The following is a 20,329-nucleotide window of genomic DNA, read 5'->3' on the forward strand; positions in this document are numbered from 1 at the left end:
GGTTTTACAATTGGTTCTGTTATTCTGCACAATCAAAAGTTCCAATTTGACCTGAACAACCTTTGTAAAAATACAAAGGAAAAGAGTTCGGTGGTTACTTCCCCAAATGCTCAACAGTACTTACACAGAAAGTGCACAGCTCAGTCAAAAATATTTTTTGCTGGAACTTATTTCAGCTTAAAGCATTTATTCTGTCATCTTGAATGTTTCTAAACCGTACTGACTTTGAGTATTATTATTTATTGCGGAAAATGGCCCAAATGGCATCAAGATCCTGATTGTGTAGTAATACGTTTAACTAATATTACTGCATGACAAAAAGGGCAAGCATTATTAAAGAAAGGTCTAATGAGTTATCTGTTGGTTGTATAATAATTCCACATAAATCCTACTTTAAGCTTCGACCCACCATAGCTCTTGAGATATTGTGCTAACAAGATTCTCAGATGGTTACACACAAACTGAAATGCAGCCTTGTAGGAATTTTTTTTTTATTTCATATGAAATAAAGCAGCCTACATCTACTGTGCCGTCTAGTACAGTATTTGATAGTCGTCAAATTAATCTAAAAACAACAGGTGTAAATCCATGACAAACCCGGAAGTCTCATTTACCCAATTCCTTCTATACAGACACTAGTACAAAAAAAATAACAAAATTTTAAAATAAAATAATCATAATAAAAGACAGACACAAACACATGACACACATTTAACTGCTGCTATGTACATATACATTATATTACCAATAGAAGAAATTCTTGGTAATAATTCCAATTTGCACAGATTTTTAGAAAAGTGTAAGGAAACCATCATGAGTTTTTCACAGTTTATCAAGCCATTTATCAACTTTCCAACGGGTTGAGGGTTTTAAATCATAATCACATTAAACAAAAGAAAATGTAAAACACAAACCCCCCAAAAAAGTATTAATGATAATGATAATGATAATTAACACCACACAATATTGTAGTATTAATTCCATACTTTTCACCATTTCTGATAGATGTTCAAATCATTAAATCATTGCTTACTTCAGATTTAATCTGAAAAAGTCTAAGAGAGCTGCAGATCAACATAAAACATTTTGATTTGTTTACTACCTCTCACACTCTGGTAGCTATGAATTTTTTTTATTTCCAAAAACATCACTGTACGCCACAGAGAAAGTTCTTATGGTCATAATCCATATTTCATGCACACTTTCACCCAATTGCTCAACCTCACTCTGAGTTTGCCCTCATCTCAGAGTTTGTAACAGTATTTAATTTTCATACCATGAAAAAAAAAAAAGATTTAATCCCCATTTAAAGAAATAATCTATCTTAAATAACTTGTATATTAATCTTTATAAATGACGTGATCTTTAATGACATCCAAAATGTTTTTATATTGAAATTCTAAGGTAACCTTTTTTATTTTTTTGTTTGTTTGTTCCAATTTCTTTTAAAATAGTTTATTTTCAATTTGGCTAATGCTTTCCTAGATGACATGCAACGCCACAGCCAGTGGGGCTAAGCCATTACTTTAGGTAGAAATAAAGACTGTTTTAGTCCTTTAGTCTACCCAGCTCTCATTTCCCTAATTATGTACTCTGTTAAACATATTGACTCCCAGAGGTTAAATTTGTATGTTAATACAACCATCAACCCCATCATGTCTTTTGCGTCACTTAGTAGCTGAGCTGTGTACCTACTATAATTCAGGACCACTGTCTTGTGTCTGCATTTTACTTGTTTTTTTTTTTTTTTTTAGGGGTGGAATTTCCCCTTGAAGGTAACAACAAGCTATCCGTTATCCTTTTTCTTGGATTTAGAGCTGGTTGGCACTTTTCACGAAAAGAATTAATTATAAAAAATATTTTTTCAATACTACTGAAATATTTCAACTGTTACAATTGTTATTGCATGCAATGCTGCTTTTAACCATATAATGCAAAACAACTTTCCCCAGAAGAGGAAGCACAAGGGTAATGATGTAGTAATGATGATGTTCTGAAGTGTTCAAAATATTACTGTTTATGTTTAATGTCACAGTGCATAATACAACCGATTATTGCCAGCCCAGCTGTGGGTGCAGACCAGGCTGAAGGGGAAAGGGGGTTCCTGCAGCTGGAGGGGGGAATGGAGACGCTGCAGAGTAGCTGCTGAAGCCATTAGGTTGAGGAGGAAAGTTTTCCAGCGCTGATGCAGAATGAGCCTAAATGCACACAATGGAAAAAGGTTTTGTAAAACATCACACTAATATTTTGTGTGTGTGTGTGTGTGTGTGTGTGTGTGTGTGTGTGTGATGGTTACTAATATCTGGAGTATAATCGAGCACATTTTTAGTTAACTGATGAAGTGTGTCTTATAGTTTGGTACCTGCAGCAAAGCTGACTGAACAGCTGAATTGTGGATGCCTGAGAGAGCTGCTGGAGCGGGGCTGGAGGAAAAACCAGGAACCCCTGCAGGAAAAGACAGGAGTCCAGGGAAAGCAGCCGCTGCTGAGGCCTGAAGACCACCACTGAGCACAAACAACAAAACCAAGGCGTATATAATTTTAATCCAACCAATCCCATGTGAACTAAAGAATTAAGCAGATGAGTAGTTTAAAATTCTCCCCAAAAGCAAAAAAAATACATTCAATTAAACAAAAACCTTAAAGACTTGAGCTGCCTCATAAAAGAAAAGTTTCATCTAGCATTGAGTAATTACTGAAGACTGTGAGACATTTAAAGCTTTTGTGTTTAATCATTTCCCCATACTATCGAACCATCACATTCAGTGTTGTATATCTTTTATTTATATCTTTTACAAACTAATTATACTTTGTGTTTTTAAAGAGCATGAACATGACCAACAGTGTAGACATTTGCCCTGTTTTCAATAATTGCCTATTTGAACCCCGACTTAATTTTTTTTTTTTAAAGGGACTCCATGAGAGAATGATGTTCTCTCCTGCCAAACAAAATAATAAAATGTGCCTTAAGTAAATTAAATGTAATTCTGAATTGATCAACCGAGTGGTAAATTTGCACACACTTACCCTGACTGGCCCACCAAAGTGGGGTTGAAGTTCGAACTAAATGCAGAGGCAAAGCCAGGAAGCACAGGTGAGGTGGAGGGGACACCTGCTGCTGCAGCTGCCACTGCAGCTGCTTGGAGGGGAGCCACTGTAGCCACTGAGGAAGAGGCACCTGTAAGCCCCATCAAGGAAGAAAGAACAGGACTACCTGCTCCTGGAGGACCTGAACCCCCAAACCCAGGGAAGGCAGGGTTCTGTCCTGGGGCCAAACCTGGAATCATGGAGGGATTTGTGGTGAGTCCAAGGCCAAAAGGTGAAGGAGAAGAAGTCCCAGTGGGGTCACAGTATGCAATGGAAGGTGCTGTTGGTGCAGATGAAACTGAAGAATGCATGGAGGATTGAACTGCATTAAGAGGTGATGCTGTGGACATTGCAGAAAAGGGAGAGATGCACTGGAATGATGTGGCAGGACTGCCTACAGGCTGGGAGCCTAGAGTGCCGAGGGGAGATGCTGCACTGTGGCTCAGGCCCAGTGAGCGAGCCAGGGCAGCAGAATTGGGCATCACTAGTGAGCTGAGTGAGGGTGTGCCTGACCTGGATGATGGACCTTTGAAGGCTGAAGGGACTGGACTGTTACTGCCACTGCCTCCACCATGCTGGACAACTGAGTTTAAGGGCTGGTCGCTATACAAGGCAGGGTTAGTTGTGCCACTCTGAGATGTGCCAGAGGATAGTTTGGGACTAGGAGTACATGGGGGCACTGGGGTACCCATTACCTGCATAGGAGTGGAACGTCCAGGTGCTCCTGCAGGTGTGTAACTGCGAATGACTGAATTGGTAGAGCATTTTGGATTAGGAGGAGTTGACTGGAGCTCAGCAGAAGACAGAAAGCCTTTAGAGGAGGAAAGTGCTAAACTCTGGGAAGGATCTACTGCCCCCTTGGGAGTAAGAATGCCTGAAGGTGTTCCAGAGCGGGATGTCCCATATGGTGGAGGAGGAATACCAGATGTGCTGGAAGGAGTGTGGGATCTGATAACTGATGGAGTGTTCCTTCCAGAAAGTGGCAGGCCAGTGGGAGTAGGGGTGCTATGACCACTGGGGTTTGGTGTGACCTGAGGAGAACCAGAAGGCAAAGGGGGACTTCTGATCACTGAGGAAGTTGAGGCAGGGCCGGGAGATTGGGCAACAGAACCTTGAGAAGAAACAACTCCTGGGAAAACAGGAGTAACTGGAGTGGTGGGTTGAGCTTGGGAGCTGACAGAGGTAGGAGGAGCTGAACTGGAAGGTGTTATACTTGAGGTGGCAGAGGGACCAGAGGGAGGATTCTGTTGACTGGCAGGTCGAGTATAAGCTGAAATAAACATGAAAAAATATTAATGGCAAGACTGGGCAAATATGACAATTATGATCTATTTGGTGATATCTACTGGCACAGGCATTTCATGCAAAGCTTTAAAACAAAAGCAGTTTGAGTTGACCACAGTATAACCCTCTTTCTAAAGCCACCACCTAAAGTGTTAAAGGGCTATAAAACCCTACAGGCTGAAAAACAGACCAATGTTAATAGCAAAGAAAATTTTGTCCAACTTAAGGAAGCCACAAGAACTCAAGCCAAGAATCAAAGTTCAAGGTTTGCACTGACATTTTGGCTGCTATAGTGCCCCCTTATGACAACTCTTTGTCAAATCAAACGAGAATTTATTTATATTAATGAAAGAAAGGTTTTGTCTGTACATTGGTTAAAAATGGCTTTTTCAATTATATCTTTACGTTTCATACATTGGAGGAACGGAAATTTATCTCAGAAAATTTTCTTTCTGTAATCAATTATTCTTCAAAGTCTAATATTCTTAATATCTAATAAAAAATAATAATTTAATGAAACTTTGCCATTCCTATTGCTTCAAAGATGTTTATTCTTCCTTCAGAGAGCTTAAAACCAGTTTGTCTCATATGTTGAAAACCGTGGTGCTAATTAAAGCAGTAATGTGGAGCACCACTATAAGATACAACACCGGTCAACCTGAAAAAAATTGTATCACTGATTTCTATAAAGCTGATCAGATTATTTTTAGCTTTATCTTTTTCACTTTTTTTAGACTGTTACTGTCAACGATGGATACTAATGCTAGTGGAAATAACTGCAACCACTCATAGAACATGAAAATTGGTCTATAACAATTTTTTATTACATTACAAATTCAATCAGAACATTCAATACAAACTCTACCCAACATATGCTCTTTCCATGTATTTACTGATAAGGTTTTGTGGAACTGCCAAATTAAAACTTTAAATCTCATTGTCTGGTCAATGTTGAGTCTAATTTAAGAGTAATATGATGTTAGTCTTTCGGCTGCTCCCGTCAAGGGGTCACCACAGGGGGACCGTTCTAGTCGCACAACTTGGCACAGGGTTTATCGATGCCCTTCTCATTTGAATGCTTCCATTTTATCCGTACTTGGGACTTGGGACTTGGGCATTGGCTGGGAATCGAGCCCAGGCCTTTTGCATGGCAGGCGAGAGACCAACCATTGAGCCACCAATGCCCTATAGTAATGAGTGTTATTATAAACTGTACACATTATGAGAGAACATCATAACTACCTTTTATTTTTTACAATAAATTAACAAGTAAATAAATATTTTTTGGGAAAAAATACCACACCATAGTGTACTGTACACACCAGAGGTCACATTAGCAGCCATGTAAAACATTGCAGAGCCAAAATGAGATCTGATCTCTTGTGCTAGGTGGGTTGTAGCAGCGATGTAAACATGTTACAACATTAAACATTGTTAATGCGGACAATTATTTAAAAACAGCTTTAGCAATTAAAATGCACTCTTTCAAATTTGTTTAAACCATATAGGTCTATTAAGCAGCATGCTGAGTGCAGGAGGCAAGGACTGTATGCTAGAAAAGGGTAGGTGCTGTTAGCAAAGACGCAATTAGCAGAGGTTGAGTTAGCGTGTCACTGAGCAGCGGAGATTGCATTAGCAGCAGCAGCCATCATACCTGCTAACTTTGGAGTGGCAGAGTAGGGTGGGGGGGGCACATGTGCTGTAATGACCCCTCCCACAGACATCAGGCCTGCGTTGTTGTACGCACCTGAGCAGGGGAACAGAACCTACTGGATTCTGGGTACATCACTTCAATGTATCATATTGCCACCAAGTTTAACAAACACAGATCATCTTGCACATGTGAATACTGAATAAATACTATTTACTGTCATTCACTACATCACCTCACCTTCATTATTTATTAAGATAAATCCTGTCAGGACGAGAACTGCTATCTATACAGACACGATTCTTAAGCTCTCTCTTACTCTCTGGATGATGGGACTGCTTTGGAAAGAGCACTCTTTGGTGTGTTTTTTTCCCCTCACAAGAAAAAAGCTATACATAATGCTTATATTTGCTTAATCAAAGTCATGGTGAGATTTTGCATGGCTGATTTCCTGCTTCTCTTTTACACTCACCGGGTTCTCCCCCTTTCTCTCTTCAGTATAATTGTGTAGCTAGACTTCATCCTCCTGTGTAATTTCAATGTCTATCTCTCTGTGCTGGGTCACTTCTCTCTCATGCAGTTGCACTTGCAGTCTATCTGTGTAAGAGAATGTGTTTGTCTATGTAAGAAAAACTTACTTGGTGCGATAGTGGCATGTGGCCTGCAGGGAGGTATCGGGTATGGTATTGGCCTGTGTGGATTGTAGGTCGATGGAGACTGTAATAAAATAAAATGTTTTTATACTGTCTCAAATGTTAAGACAGTTTTTGATGTCTTTCAAACAATTAAAGGAAATATTATGATGCCGGTAAAATAACAGAACTAATTAAAAAACAGGTGTCTGAGAGAATAACTCACTGGTTTGCTGGGTCCAATGATGCGGTTTGCAATCCCTTTTCCTTCTGAACTCACCTCCTCTTCTTCCTTCCTAGGAGGCATACCCTGACAATTTGCAGAAATAGTTAAACATGCATGGAATTTGTAGTTGAAATCTTCACACTTCAAAGCCCGAAGATGTTTAAACATCTAAAGAGTACTTACAGGAAAGGTTCCAGTGACCTGGCTGGGTTTTCCTTTAGGATAAGGATTTCCAGGAATCATCCCACAAGAGGAAATCATTGCCACTGGGGCTTTACATCCCACCTTACACACCTGAAAAGTTTCACACAACACAGTGATTAAGCATGCACTGCTCAGCTTCAGAGTGATGCAACAGAAATGCATTTTATTGCATTGCATTATCAAAAGCAGAATTTTTGATAACAATTTTTTTCCCAACTCTGCAAACAAATTGGTCTCAAATTCCATCATTACACTTGCTTACAAAAGTCTCAAAACACAGCAAGCACAAGAGTCCCGACAATCGCCTGTATTAGAGGCCGTGCACCTGTTTAACTAAACTAAATGGTATAAGGAATAGACTATAATATAATTTATCTATCTCTAGATATAACTATCTATATAATGGTCATCTCAGTTGTGAAGATAAGGTATAAAACCTTTGCGTGAACACCTTTTTTTTAATTATTATTATTTTTAAGATTAATGGTCTTAACCTTTTCTTTCCTCTACTTTCAGCTGCTCCTGTTCGGGGTCACCACAGGGGACCACACCATTCGTCTCCATCTAACTCTGTCTACCACATTCTCCCATGTCACTCCAATCTCCTGCATGTCCTCTTCGCCACATCCATTAACCTCCTCTTGGGCCTTCCTCTTCTCCTCCTGCTTGGCGCTCCATCTCTAACATTCTCCTCCCGATATACCCCTCGTCCCTCCTGTGTACATGTCCAAATCATCTTAATCTGGGCTCTCTAACTTTGTCCCCAAACTGTTCTACCTGCACTGTCCCTCTAATATGTTCCTAATCCTGTCCATTAGTGCATCAAAATAAAAAAAAAATCTAATTATAAATCGAATCGGCACCTAAGTATCATGATACTGTATTGGGTGGTGACTGGTGATTTCCATACCTACTGTTCAGTGTTTAAATGCACATGGAGTATGAACAAGGAATGTAACATCTTCCGACGTCAAAAAAAGAAGAATAACTATACAATTTTCTTAGCTGGTCCAACCTTTGGGTAACTCTCTTTACCATTATGTCTTACCTGCTCAAGTAACTGTCGTGCACGTTTTTTTTCTGCCAGGTGAATGCGGAACTGGTCCTCCACTGGTGAGTAATTATGGGCATCGGATATATTTCTGTCATGAAAAGAGTACCGCTATTAAAAACACATAATTGCATTTAAAAATAAAACTGCAGTCAACAAACATTTAATAGTTGTGTCTTGGTTAAATTACTTACAGAGCTATAAGCTCCAGCACAGTAAGCTTGTCTTTTGAGAAGGTGAAAGTATTCAAGATTTTTGCAACCTTGGTTGTAGGAATGGCAACCATTTTCTGCAAATTACAAAACAGATTTCAAATATAAGTCATTGCAATTACTGAACTACGTCAAGGGCATCTCACACCTGCATTGTGGTAACGATCTTAAAAAAAAAAGATATGTTGAACTTACATGTTGAAACGCTTTCACTGCCTTCACCTGAGGCTCTGCCCAGGAGAAGTATTTCAGAATGTCGATCACCTAAAGAGAGATAAGTTATGGCATAAACACAAGTTCCAAAACAAATCATACGCCAAAAGACCACAGCAGCATTTCATATTTCCAGTTCAGGACGGGCTGCTTTGCTGTGGGAAGTGAAGGATTGGGGGATTGCTTTAGTGGTTCTCATTTATTTCACATTACTACTGAAGGGCTATAAAAACACTGACACAGGAGCAAAGACAAAATTTGTTTGTTCAAACATCCCATCCAAATTTCATCGTCATCTTTGATGATGTTGGCAAAATGTTTAAACCAAACTTGGATGTTCAAATTGGATCCTGTGTTTGACCAAATTATACTATGGCTTTGTTGAGGCACCTGAAGTAAAAAACATCTTCAAATAAATTTCAATATAGAAAAACACACTTTTTTATTTTTTACAAAAAATAATATATTAGTGGTAAAATGTGCCTTGTTGAAACACATATTAAAATCACATAGAACAAGTTCAGGTATTACCTTCTTAACTTAAATAAATAAGAACAAAACATCCTACAGTCTGCTTGTGCCAATAAAAAAAAGAAGGTAAATCTCTGACCATCCTGAACAAGAACTGGAGGAACTCTGCATTCTGGAGATAATCTATAGCTGTACCTGTTCACTGGAGAAATATCCATGCACCTGCTCGATTGCCTTAATCCGCTGATCTGTCAAAACACACTGAAATAAACAGTTTGTGTTTAAAATAAATAAAATAAATAAAGCTCGGTTGTCTTTTCTAATTAAAGTGCAAACTGAAGACAGATTTCAGGAATTTAGCACCAGTTACTTCCCACATTTTAAGAGTTAGTGTAAACGCTAGGAATGTGTGCTCTTACCTTTCTTATTTCGTCCAAAACGATTTCAAAAGATTTTTTATCCATCTTAAAAACCTTCTTAGTCAATTTAAACGTAGGACGAGGTTGTCGATTTAATATTCAGCAAATAAATAAGATTCTGCTATTGCATTTTAGCAGCGCTCAACGAAAAACGAGTCATTAAAACCGATCAATTATATCAAAACAGTAATTCATTAATACAGTCCATGCATAATAACCGCGGTCTCAATGTCTGAACGAGTTCATTTTGGCAGACCAACCGTTTATTTTGATAGCTGGCTTGTCAGCTAGGTTGTTATTGATTGACTGGTTGCCTAGCTAGCTTGAGAACATGACTGCAGATCGCACAAAAGCATAACTAGGACGTTATATAATACACTACTTGTGTACGCGGGTAATCAGAGGAATATCGTCGGAAGCATTTGCGCTATAGCGTAAAGACAGAAGAATCACAGAAGCATACTTTTCGCGATTGTTTGTTCCGAATCTGTTGTTAGCTACGCTAGCTGTCTAGCCTCACGGCAGCAGGAGGTCCAAGTGGGGAACGACTTCCGGTGGCAGGACCCCTGTCTGGCGGCACGCAACGCACGCACACAGCATGTGCTCGAGCATTGTCTAAAAGAAATAATAATATTTTTATATATTGTTGTTCGGAATATATATGTTATAAGCTTTGAAAAAGAACGAATTTATTTGTAACCTCCTACGAAGCCTTTTTTCTTTAATTGTTGTTTCATTAAACACTGGTTAGTGTGCTTTGATCATCCAGTGATGTTTAAAACACTGAATTACATTTTATAGGAAGAGCTTAGAAACAAAACTAATCAATTTAAATATGATTATTCAAACCTAAATTTCTGTATTTGGATTATTTTTCCCATTCTTAATAATGAACCCTAAATTACCCAGCGCTATTATGAACAGGCACTGTATTGGGCACCATACCGGAAGAAAACAATTGATCGCTCAGTAACTTCACCTAGGAAATGTATTAATCCAAATTTTATTTATAGACGCAAGTATTTATATAATTGAAAAAAAATGGATCGTTTTATGTGGACAAATGGACTCCTTGAAATGAATGAAACCTTAGTAATCCAGCAAAGGGGTGTTCGACTATATGACGGAGACGACAAGGTATCTAACTTTACAGAGACTTTAGAGCAGCTAGTCAGTTTGCAGTAGCATTGGCCGTATCCTAAATTACACCCTGAACGTTATATGGGTGCACTTCATAGTGAAATAAACATTTGATATTATGTTCTTCTGTAGTGCACTACATCTTAATTACTAACTCATTTGCGATTCCCCCATTTGCCTAGCTAGCTTTATTGTGGATTTTTCTTGGCGAATCATAACTGATGAAAGTTTAATTAGTTTATGGACTAATTAATGAGTTAAATTATTTAGTAGTATTAATTTAATAACTATAAATAATATTTCTATATTGTTTTTCAGGCGAAACTTGATGTAGGAGTGGTCCTCTTAAGCACACATCGATTAATTTGGAGGGATCTAAAGAATCATGTAAGATTTTTCCTGCCATTTTCTACACTCAGTGAAGATAGTCATCATTATATAAATTAGATAAATAAATGCACTGACGTTAGCCACACTTTAGAGTTAAATGCATGTCTCTCCAATGTGTCTGAATATACAGGAGTGCTGTATATGTATACCGTTGTCTCAGATCATATTCTTTGAGGAGCAGGCTGCAGGAATTGGAAAGAGGTACCTGTTTTTGCATTCTGTTTCATACACACTCACTCATTCTTACTTCCTCATTGTCTATCCCGGGAGACTTGGGGCACAAGAAGCGGTACACCATAGACAGGGTTGCCAATCTATCGCAGGGCGCACACACACACACACACACACACACATTATCGGGAAATTTGGGCATGTCAGTTCGCCTAATCTGCATGTCTTTAAACTGTGGGGGGAAACTGGTGCACCCAGACTAAACCTATCAAGCACAGGGAGAACATACGAACTCCATGAACACAGACCCAAGACAGGAATCAAATCTGGTCACTGAAGATGCAAGGCAACATGCTAACCCACTAAGCCACCATGAGTATTCCATATACGGGGTGGAAAAAATATAAATCAAATTTCATAGGCGTTTTGCTTATATGACATTTTATATTTTGATTTGATTTCAGAATCAATTTAGCGTTAAAAGCTAACAATCAAGATACTTGATAGAATCGAATCTAACGACACACAAAAAAAATGGGGGGGGGGGGGGGGGGGTCAGTAGATCAGCTTTCTTTTTCACTGTGTATACACAAGTGCCATAAAAAGGGACCATCAGCTTAAGCTTTTGCAGTAATTTATGCTTTTACATGAAATTTTGAGCATGGATCTGAACTTTTGTGTCACCCGGTCACCTGTTGCATTGTGATGTATTAGTGTATCTCTAAATGCTTCCAGTGCCAAGATTGTCATTCACCTGCATCCAGTTCCTGCTAATAAAGAGCCGGGGCCATACCAGAATAGCAAGTTCTCCTACATTAAGTTATCCTTTAAGGAACATGGACAAATTGAAGTAAGTTACAAAAGTGAATAATGCATATATAAAGTCACAGTTTATTTTATAATGTTATGTTGATTTATAGTTATTTTTTAACTGTGTGCAGTTTTACAGACGTCTGACAGAAGAAATGACTCAAAGGAGGTGGGAGAATACGCCAGTGTCACAACCCATTACACCAACAGCACTGAAGGTCTGCCTGAAACTTTCCTTATTGTAAAATTATGTGGCATTTACTGAAGAGAAGGCTAAGGTGCCTTTTATTTCTTAAATTGCACCGCCTAGTTTTATTGTCTTGCTTTCCTTTCTCATGTGTATGCTCCTCCTTTTGAGAAAGCGAGGAAAGAGTGCCAGGACTGGACTGGGGAAATCAAAAAGAAACATGGTTGCCAAATAAGACGTTTTTTTATTTGTTTATTTTTATTAAGCAAATGTATTCATATTTTAGGTTACAATTGTTAAAGCTAAGAAAAATCCAGATTAATGCAGATGGGGTGAGAACTGTCCAACAAAAAAAAGAAAAAAATTATAGCTTATAGACCATCATCTTGCAGAAGAAATGTGGTAAAAAAACAACAATTAACAAATGACAGTGATCAGAGATCACTTATTTCATTTCCAGAAACAACCTTGTAAATATAATTCCAGAAATAACTCACAAGGACTAAAACGATCAGGACTGCACATGTACGAACTGTAATTAAATTTAAAGGCAGTCAAATTAAATATTAATGTTTCTTTTTTTTGCCCAAGCAGTGTGTGTATTCTGTCTGTTGCACCTTCCTTCGCCATAATTTTGTGAACACCAAACCCAATTTACCTTTTTTATGCTCTTTTTTTGTGAAATGTGGGTTTATCCAGAGAAAAAAGTTGATTATAACTTTTAAAGAGTACTGTTGGTGCTTTAAAAATATTAGGTCCAACAAAAAAATCCAAGACCTTAATTATTTATTTAGTTAGTTAGTTATTTATTTGGAGCCATTTAGAGGAGGACATGCTGGTAAAAATTCAGAAAATCCTTTTTCACGGCACTGTATTTATATTTTATTTTTTACAAAATTTGCAGTAATTAGATGAGAATACAGAACAATTCTGACCCTGATCCCTAAATATTCCCTACTAAACCTGAGTGAGATATTTTATTGTTTGAACTCTAACGATCATGTATTAATCAGTAACACTAGTTCAAGAATATTGAATTTGAACTTGTAAGAATCTTGTCCTTATTAAGGCCAATCAGTTTGTATATTTATTGTTCTTATTATTGTGTCACTTGTATTGGGGTCAGTAAAGTTAATCTCTAATACTACAACAAATAATACTTCCACATAGGAAGCACCTGTGTATCCTCACTCTGGAGTATTGCTATGCCTTCCTTGATTCCATTGTCTGCATTTAAGAATCGTTACATCCTTGAATGAATAAATGGGCCATCCTTGTCCATGGGTTAGAAGATAAAAGATGTTTTGGGAAGTACACTATGCTTTTTTTTTTTTTTTTTTTTTTTAACTGATACCAATTATTAGGCACGCTGCAGTGTCCAGTTCTGACTGTAGGTGGCATTGTTTTAATATGGTTAAGGATAGACAAATCTCTTTTATATGGTACGTCAATCATTTTTCTGCTAAAATTATAATAAGAGTAGGCCAAGCTTTTTCTCAACCATGCAGAATTGTAGTTAGAACAATGAGGAATTACCGCTAGCCTTACCCTTTCCTTCCTCTCCCTTTGTTGTTGTTTTTTTTTTTGGAACAGGGTAATGTTAGTGTTGTTCATGGTGGTGGTCATGGTGGTGGATGGGTGCGTGCGTGCGTGCGTGCGTGAGATCAAGAAGCACTAATTTTTTTTTCTCATCTTTTGTGCTTCTGCAGGCAGGAAAAACCCGTGCAGTAGGGATTGTTGGCATTGAGCGGAAGCTGGAGGAGAAGAGGAAAGAGACAGATAAAAACATTTCAGAGGTAAGACAGTATACAGAAACAACGTTAAAAACTTGTTAGAGAGAGTTAATTAAATGATGTCTTGTGAAGATGAAGGTGGGACATAGAGGGTTAATTTATACTGTAGGTGTGTGTTACACCATTGCAGGACAGTTGTATCCCTTTTGGTTCTGCTAATTATTTTCATGCTGGAGTAGAGCATGGCCCTGTTTGCGTGGTTGTGTGACACCATGCTGTGGGACATGAAAGCGCTTCCTGTCCTGGCTAAAAGTAGAGATAAGAGCTCATCCGGCCAGGAGCCGAATTGGAACACCGCCTACTGATTTAACTGCCATGTCCGTCCCTCGTTTAGCCAGAGAACTACAAGATAACAAATTACAACTTTCAAAACAAAAAAAATCATATTCTCCGCCTTTATGTAAAATGTTTCTAATGTGTGATATCACACTACAGCTTTATTATTTTAAAAATATATGATTGATACCAATATTACGTAGGTTTTATATTGGATTTGGGATGTATTTATGTTTTGATTTAGTGCTGGTGTGAGCTGCTGTCAGGTTATTACCTGTTCTAATCCTCCTCTTCTCTCCTCTCCTCTGTTTCCACCAGGCATTTGAAGATCTCAGCAAGCTTATGGAGAAGGTCAGGCGCTCTGCCCTCATGCCATACCTCTCATTTCTGTAGGCACAGTGTGACATCTTCGTGACCTTCCCTTTTTTTTTCTCCCTCAGGCTAAAGAGATGGTTGAGCTTTCCAGATCCATTGCCAACAAAATCAAAGACAAACAGGGGGACATCACTGAGGACGAGGTGAGGTAGAAAACGTAGTCTAAAAACATTTTTTGCGATCTATATACATACACAGCTACTGTATGACATAAATCCCAAAATATTAAGCCCAACAATGTGTAGGTTCTCCATGTGCCGCCGGGGCATATCTGGCCCCTTGGGACATGAATCCTCAAGACCTTTTGGAGTGTGCTGTTGTGTCTTGCCATGGGTCGGACTTGTTTTTCCACTGCGTTGTATGGACACTTGTTCAGGTTGATATATGGAGAATTTAGACGTATCAACAACCTTGAACCCTTGCCAGCTAATCCCCATACCTGGCAAGCTGCGGTGCTCTATTTGTTCTGATACATTTCTACTGTGGCCATTATTGCCTTTAAAAAAATTTTTTTTTTAACAATTCGTGCCACACCGCCGGGACCGGAATATTCAGCACAACAGCACAAACCCGAGAGTTCATACGACAGTTACACAACATCATTTATTATTATCATGGTTTGTTTCTTTTTTAAACCAGTATTTTCTCTGCCAACATACCCTTCCATGACTGGCAGAACTAACTAACCTGCAACCAACAATTAGTATGATTTAAAGGGAAGAAAGTAGTTTTAAAGTCTTACCAGTACTATGTACAGTAAATCTTACCAGTACTATGTACAGTAAATCTCCTTATTACACTATAGAATATCAGCTCCATTAACTTCCAGGTCGCACTTTGCGTTGATTTCCAAAAAGTGTTAAACAGAAAGCTGATGCGCTATATAGCGTGTACAATCTGTTGTCAAATAGGCCACTTGATCAGGGATTTGAGATCAATTCAGCTTTGTGTATATATGCCAAACATCACCTCAGTCATCCATATGAGAATTACATTTACAGTTCAAGTCAGAGAACAATCAGGCAAAAAACCTGGTGAAGGCCTAATGAGCTGGTTAGCTTTGTATCCGTAAATAAAAGAACACAAATGGGGCAGAGGTGTTTTGAGTCAAAGTGGGTTTGTGTTCATTGTGTAATAAGACCCTTTTTATCCTTACATGTATTATATATATGCTTTTTTCCTGTTTTACCCAAAGCACAGAGTAAGCAGGCCATGTCTGTAGCCAAGCATTTGTCTCAAGACAAAATTAGGATCAGTTTTCTAGTGATTTTCTTTTTTCTAAAAAAAATAAATAAATAAATTCACTTACAGGTAAATGTAAATATTTAACATTTGTGTACATTTTCTTCTTTTTCTTGAAAGCAGCATTAAATGGATAATATGAAGCATGCTGGGTGCTTTTAATGGCTTAACTAGGTTATGGACTGTAGCTCTAGGGGACACATGCAAGCCCTTCTTTTTCATAGCCCAAATTCTTGCAGCCATAACATGTAAACATGGATGGAGAAATTGGTAAATTATGAATGAAATATTAAATTACACACATGTTCTTTATTATTGACTGTCTAAATTTGTTCTTGGGGTTAATTCAGCACTGAATAAAAAAAACTGTTCTCCAATGTAACTAAGTGAATATCTGAAAGCAAAAAGATGTTACAATGTCCTGTGTCACATCTGCCTTTTGTAGACCATCCGCTTCAAGTCATATTTGTTGAGCATGGGCATTGCCAACCCCGTAACCAGGGAAACGCATGGCTCAGGCACACACTACCACATGCAGCTTGCTAAACAGTTAGGAGACATGCTGCAGGCACCACTGGAGGTAAAACTATATGTGAATCTCTTTTTACATATAAAGAAATGCACCACATGTTGGAACCACATGTTCCCATTGTATATACTGTATGTTATCTCTTTTACATACATTACATCAACAATCAGATGCAGTTCCTTGCAAGACTGAAACTGAGCTTTAGTATTTTTATAATTATTTGCAGATGTTGTGACCCCTTCTAGGAAATACATTAAATTTTCCATTTTAATATATTGTAGCTCCTCATAGTGGATTTTTTTGTAATTGTTCAATGCTCCCTCTCTACAGGAGCGAGGAGGTATGATGGCCCTCACAGAGGTTTACTGTCTAGTGAACCGGGCACGCGGGATGGAGGTAAACCAGCGTGATATATCACTATATATTGGATTAATATTTATTTCATATTTAGTTTACTTTAATGTTGTATTTTATTTAGGACAGTAGTTACGACTCCAGCCTGAATATATAAATTATCTAGTTTTGTCTAGTGCTTTTCCAAAAAACTATTTCACTTCTAAAGAGTATTTTAGATATGGTAAAGTGAATAGCTTAGCTTTTAAATATATTAGACATACATTATTTTAGATTATTTCCATACAACAGCAATCTTGAGTGTGTGAATTTAATCATGCTATGGGATTATTTGCTATAGTACGGTATCAAATGTTATAGAATAAATACAATAACCTAAATCTTTGTTGAACCAGGTGTACCTAAAATGTTTTTAAAAATGCATTTAAAGTTGTTTAATCATCTTTTTGCACTATAGCTTCTTTCTCCTGAGGACATGGTCAATGCCTGCAGGTTGTTTGAGTCTTTGAAACTTCCTCTCAGGTGAGTGTGTATCTACGTGTGAGAGTAAGGGGATGCAAGTCAATGGAGGAATCAGCAGCCACTTCCTGTCTGACTTCCTGTTTTAGTGGCCTCTTTGCTTTCCATCTTGCAAAGGAAAACATCCTTTCGCTTTCCCAATCCCACTAATATCACCAACCTAAATTGAGACATGGTGTATTGGTTGGATACTGCTTCAAGGAGCTTGGTCTGTTTTTTTAAATGTTGCTGTACTTGTGGTTCTCAGTGGAATTCAGTACATTATTGTTTATCTTTCTCAGGTTGCGAGTGTTTGACAGTGGCGTAATGGTGGTTCAGCTTCAGTCTCACAGTGAAGAAGAGATGATTGCATCTGCTATCGATAATGTGAGTGTCATCCTCCATATTCTGTTAAATCGCTTGGAGTTAGCCATACATACCTCGGCCCCTTTACTATACATCATGTTTAATTAGGGGTTTGGGAGAGCGGAACTTGGATCTATGCTACGACCATAACCGTGTGCTGCAGCTTTCTCTCTCATTTCTCTTAGCAGCTGCATGGAAACTAGCCCTTCAGTCTACGCACAGTTAGTGTCTCATGAAACTGCTTAATAGTGGCCATGTGTTATAAAACTGTACATTTTTAGAACATTTCAGCAAACCTACCAAAAAGTATTAATTGTTTGGTGTTTTTGTTGATTACTGTTATGCACATATTATTAAAAGGAGCATCGAGGTCAAAAGAGACCAACCACCAAATACCATATACTATTTTGTTTGGTTGTCTGCAGCGCTGTACCTGGCCACAACTGGTATAAGCATAATTACAGGTTTGTTGTTACTAAACCATTAGGGAACTGAAAAATTGTGGATCATGCACCAAAATCAACAATATTTATCAAGGAAAGGCATTACCCTATTAATCTATTATATTTTTTCTTGATCAGTTTCTAAACTTTAATATGTCAAATGTCGAATGAGAATTTTTTATGCTTCTAATATTCTTCTAAATATTCAAATGTTGTACAAAATGGGTGGGAAACAAATAGCAGATGTGTGACTACGTCATTGACCCATTTTTTCGTATGTTTTTTTTGGATCAGATACCCTAAGACTGTGAGATAAACCAAAAAAATGCAGGGACTTTTTAGATATTGCTCAGTTATTATCCAGACAGCAGTCGTTACCCTTTACTACAGTACAGTATGTAGTAGCCTATATGTATGGTACAATTATATTGTATTTTTGCAAAGTTCTGAAAAACTGAAAATATTTTTCACTTTGTCATGGTGTGAAGACACCAGATATATTTATGGTGCATGTCTCATTGGCATTTAATGGCACTTTTGTTTCTGTTTTACAGGTGTCTGATAAGGGCTCCTTAACTGCAGAGGAGTTTGCTAAACTTTTAGGACTGTCTGTTCTTCTTGCAAAAGAAAGGTACTGCTATCTCATAGTGGATTTTGTTGTAAAAGAATTGTCAAATAGCTGCTTACTTTTTAACTCTTCAATGTCTTTCTTCCAGACTGCTTCTGGCTGAGAAAATGGGGCATCTATGCAGAGATGACTCTGTGGAAGGCCTGCGCTTTTATCCCAACCTTTTCTGATGTATCAGAAGTCTGAAAATCAGGAATAATCCTTTTTTTCTTTTTCTTCTACTGGACTCATGTTCTGATGATCACACAGAACCCTGCTTACAAAACAGAACTGTTCACTTTGTACTGTATACTGGACCAAGTGGAACTGCACTGCAGGATGTTCAGTTCACAACTCTATAATATTAGTGAGCAGTGTTATTGGTGTACGTTTTGGTTCTAAAGTTACCATACTTATTTCTTTGCACATGGGGTTGCAGGAGTAATGTTTAATTGCTCTAGTTCAAAGGGGTCTGTAAAATATATAAATTCCACTGAATTAGGTACTATATAATATCCCAAGTGCTATTACTAAACAGTGATTAAATATTATAAATCTACCCAGCAAGGCTATGACCAAGAACCTCACTAATGTACAAGTTTTAGGTTTGGGCTTCATTATGCTGGCATCCAAGGGAAAAGTTCCAGTTCACAGAAAATGTATGGCTATCGTCTGACACTGTTTTTGCACATTTGCACCCATATGTAATTTGAACAACTTGATCTATATTTAGTCCTGCTTTGCTATTATAATAACTTCCATTTTTCTGGAAAGGCTTTCGACTAGATATTGGAACTCTTGCTGTAGGAATTTGTCAGAGGAGCATTAGTGAGGTCAGGCACTAGAGAATGGGGATGTCTTTGCTGCAATGAGTGTTATAAAGGTGTTCAGTGGGGTTGAGGTCAGGCCTGTGCATGACATTTACGTTCTTCCTGACCTTCCTTGGGAAACCATGTCTTTATGGTCCTCACTTCATACCCATGAGCAGTGTACTCCTGGAGCTGGTTTGGGCCCCTTGAAAGTAAAATCCAAAGCTACAGCATACAAGACATTCTAGACAATTGCGTGCTTCCAGTGTTCTGGCAAACAGTTTATAAAGACCTATATACTATGGGTGTGATGATAAAGTGTCCACAGATTTTTACCGATATTGTGTAAGTTTAATCCTACATCTCCTTTAGTAACTAAATAAAGTGAATTTTTCCCCAGTGTATTTTTGGTTAAATATTTACTTGACTTGAAGACCATCCTGATCTTTTCTTTTTTTAATCGTTCCATCAGATGAATATAAGAATGCTGAAATATGAGTTAAGTTCCAGGATTCCTGGGTTTGATCCTGAGCTTGGGTTATCGAACTATCTGTGACTGGTGTCCCGTACAGGGTGAATTCTCTTGCTGCTGCAGGGCCATAGTTCTGACTCTGGATCCACCACAACAAAAAGTTTACTGATGATTAATATCATTTTACTCATATGTTTTACTATGGAGAAAAATACTAGCAAGCTCACTGTATATTATAACTGTAAAACAGTTTTGTCCTTTTTGTTATTGATGGTTGTCAAGAGTGGTTATTTTCTTTCATTCATTTTGTATACCGCTAATCATGGAGCCTAAGAGACTTGGGGCACGAGGCAGTGTATATCCAATCCATTGCAAGGCATGGACGCGCAGAAGCTATAGGCAATTTGGGAACGCCAGT

General features: G+C 38.0%; 2 protein-coding genes across 3 annotated transcripts; one reads left to right on the top strand and one right to left on the bottom strand.

Moving 5' to 3' along the window:
• Positions 1-1,726: 1,726 nt before the first annotated feature.
• Positions 1,727-9,981, bottom strand: proser1 (proline and serine rich 1). Of its 2 annotated transcripts, XM_053475799.1 has the most exons (12): positions 9,450-9,981; positions 9,226-9,291; positions 8,542-8,610; positions 8,329-8,423; positions 8,132-8,225; positions 7,063-7,173; positions 6,880-6,963; positions 6,660-6,738; positions 6,025-6,117; positions 3,027-4,356; positions 2,363-2,504; positions 1,727-2,198 (listed from the first exon to the last, which is right to left on the bottom strand). In XM_053475799.1, exons 1-12 carry the CDS (start codon positions 9,492-9,494, stop codon positions 2,052-2,054), a joined length of 2,355 nt encoding a protein of 784 aa, XP_053331774.1. In that variant the 5' UTR covers positions 9,495-9,981; the 3' UTR covers positions 1,727-2,051. The 2 variants fall into 2 exon arrangements, with proteins under 2 accessions (XP_053331774.1, XP_053331775.1); XM_053475800.1 differs by lacking the exon at positions 6,025-6,117.
• A 247-nt stretch (positions 9,982-10,228) lies between these two features.
• On the top strand, positions 10,229-20,180 carry vps36 (vacuolar protein sorting 36 homolog). The gene is made up of 14 exons (XM_053476306.1): positions 10,229-10,586; positions 10,908-10,976; positions 11,110-11,180; positions 11,886-12,000; positions 12,092-12,178; positions 13,857-13,943; positions 14,535-14,567; positions 14,657-14,734; positions 16,279-16,413; positions 16,693-16,758; positions 17,174-17,238; positions 17,517-17,601; positions 18,578-18,654; positions 18,740-20,180. The coding sequence occupies exons 1-14, from the start codon at positions 10,491-10,493 to the stop codon at positions 18,819-18,821; spliced, it is 1,146 nt and encodes a 381-aa protein (XP_053332281.1). The 5' UTR covers positions 10,229-10,490; the 3' UTR covers positions 18,822-20,180.
• The last annotated feature ends 149 nt before the right edge of the window (positions 20,181-20,329 follow it).

This window comes from Clarias gariepinus, chromosome 17 (genome assembly GCF_024256425.1).
Source record: "Clarias gariepinus isolate MV-2021 ecotype Netherlands chromosome 17, CGAR_prim_01v2, whole genome shotgun sequence".
Classification (NCBI taxonomy): domain Eukaryota; kingdom Metazoa; phylum Chordata; class Actinopteri; order Siluriformes; family Clariidae; genus Clarias; species Clarias gariepinus.

Excerpts from the sequence above, each read along its gene's own strand:
- proser1 (XM_053475799.1), bottom strand. The coding sequence starts at position 9,494 with ATGGATAAAAAATCTTTTGAAATCGTTTTGGACGAAATAAGAAAG. Across the intron at positions 8,424-8,541 it reads CAGTGAAAGCGTTTCAACAT|AAAATGGTTGCCATTCCTAC; the intron begins GTAAGTTCAACA and ends TGTAATTTGCAG. Across the intron at positions 6,964-7,062 it reads AGGTCACTGGAACCTTTCCT|GGTATGCCTCCTAGGAAGGA; the intron begins GTAAGTACTCTT and ends GCAAATTGTCAG.
- vps36 (XM_053476306.1), top strand. The coding sequence starts at position 10,491 with ATGGATCGTTTTATGTGGACAAATGGACTCCTTGAAATGAATGAAACC. Across the intron at positions 10,977-11,109 it reads GGAGGGATCTAAAGAATCAT|GAGTGCTGTATATGTATACC; the intron begins GTAAGATTTTTC and ends CTGAATATACAG. Across the intron at positions 16,414-16,692 it reads TGCTGCAGGCACCACTGGAG|GAGCGAGGAGGTATGATGGC; the intron begins GTAAAACTATAT and ends CCCTCTCTACAG.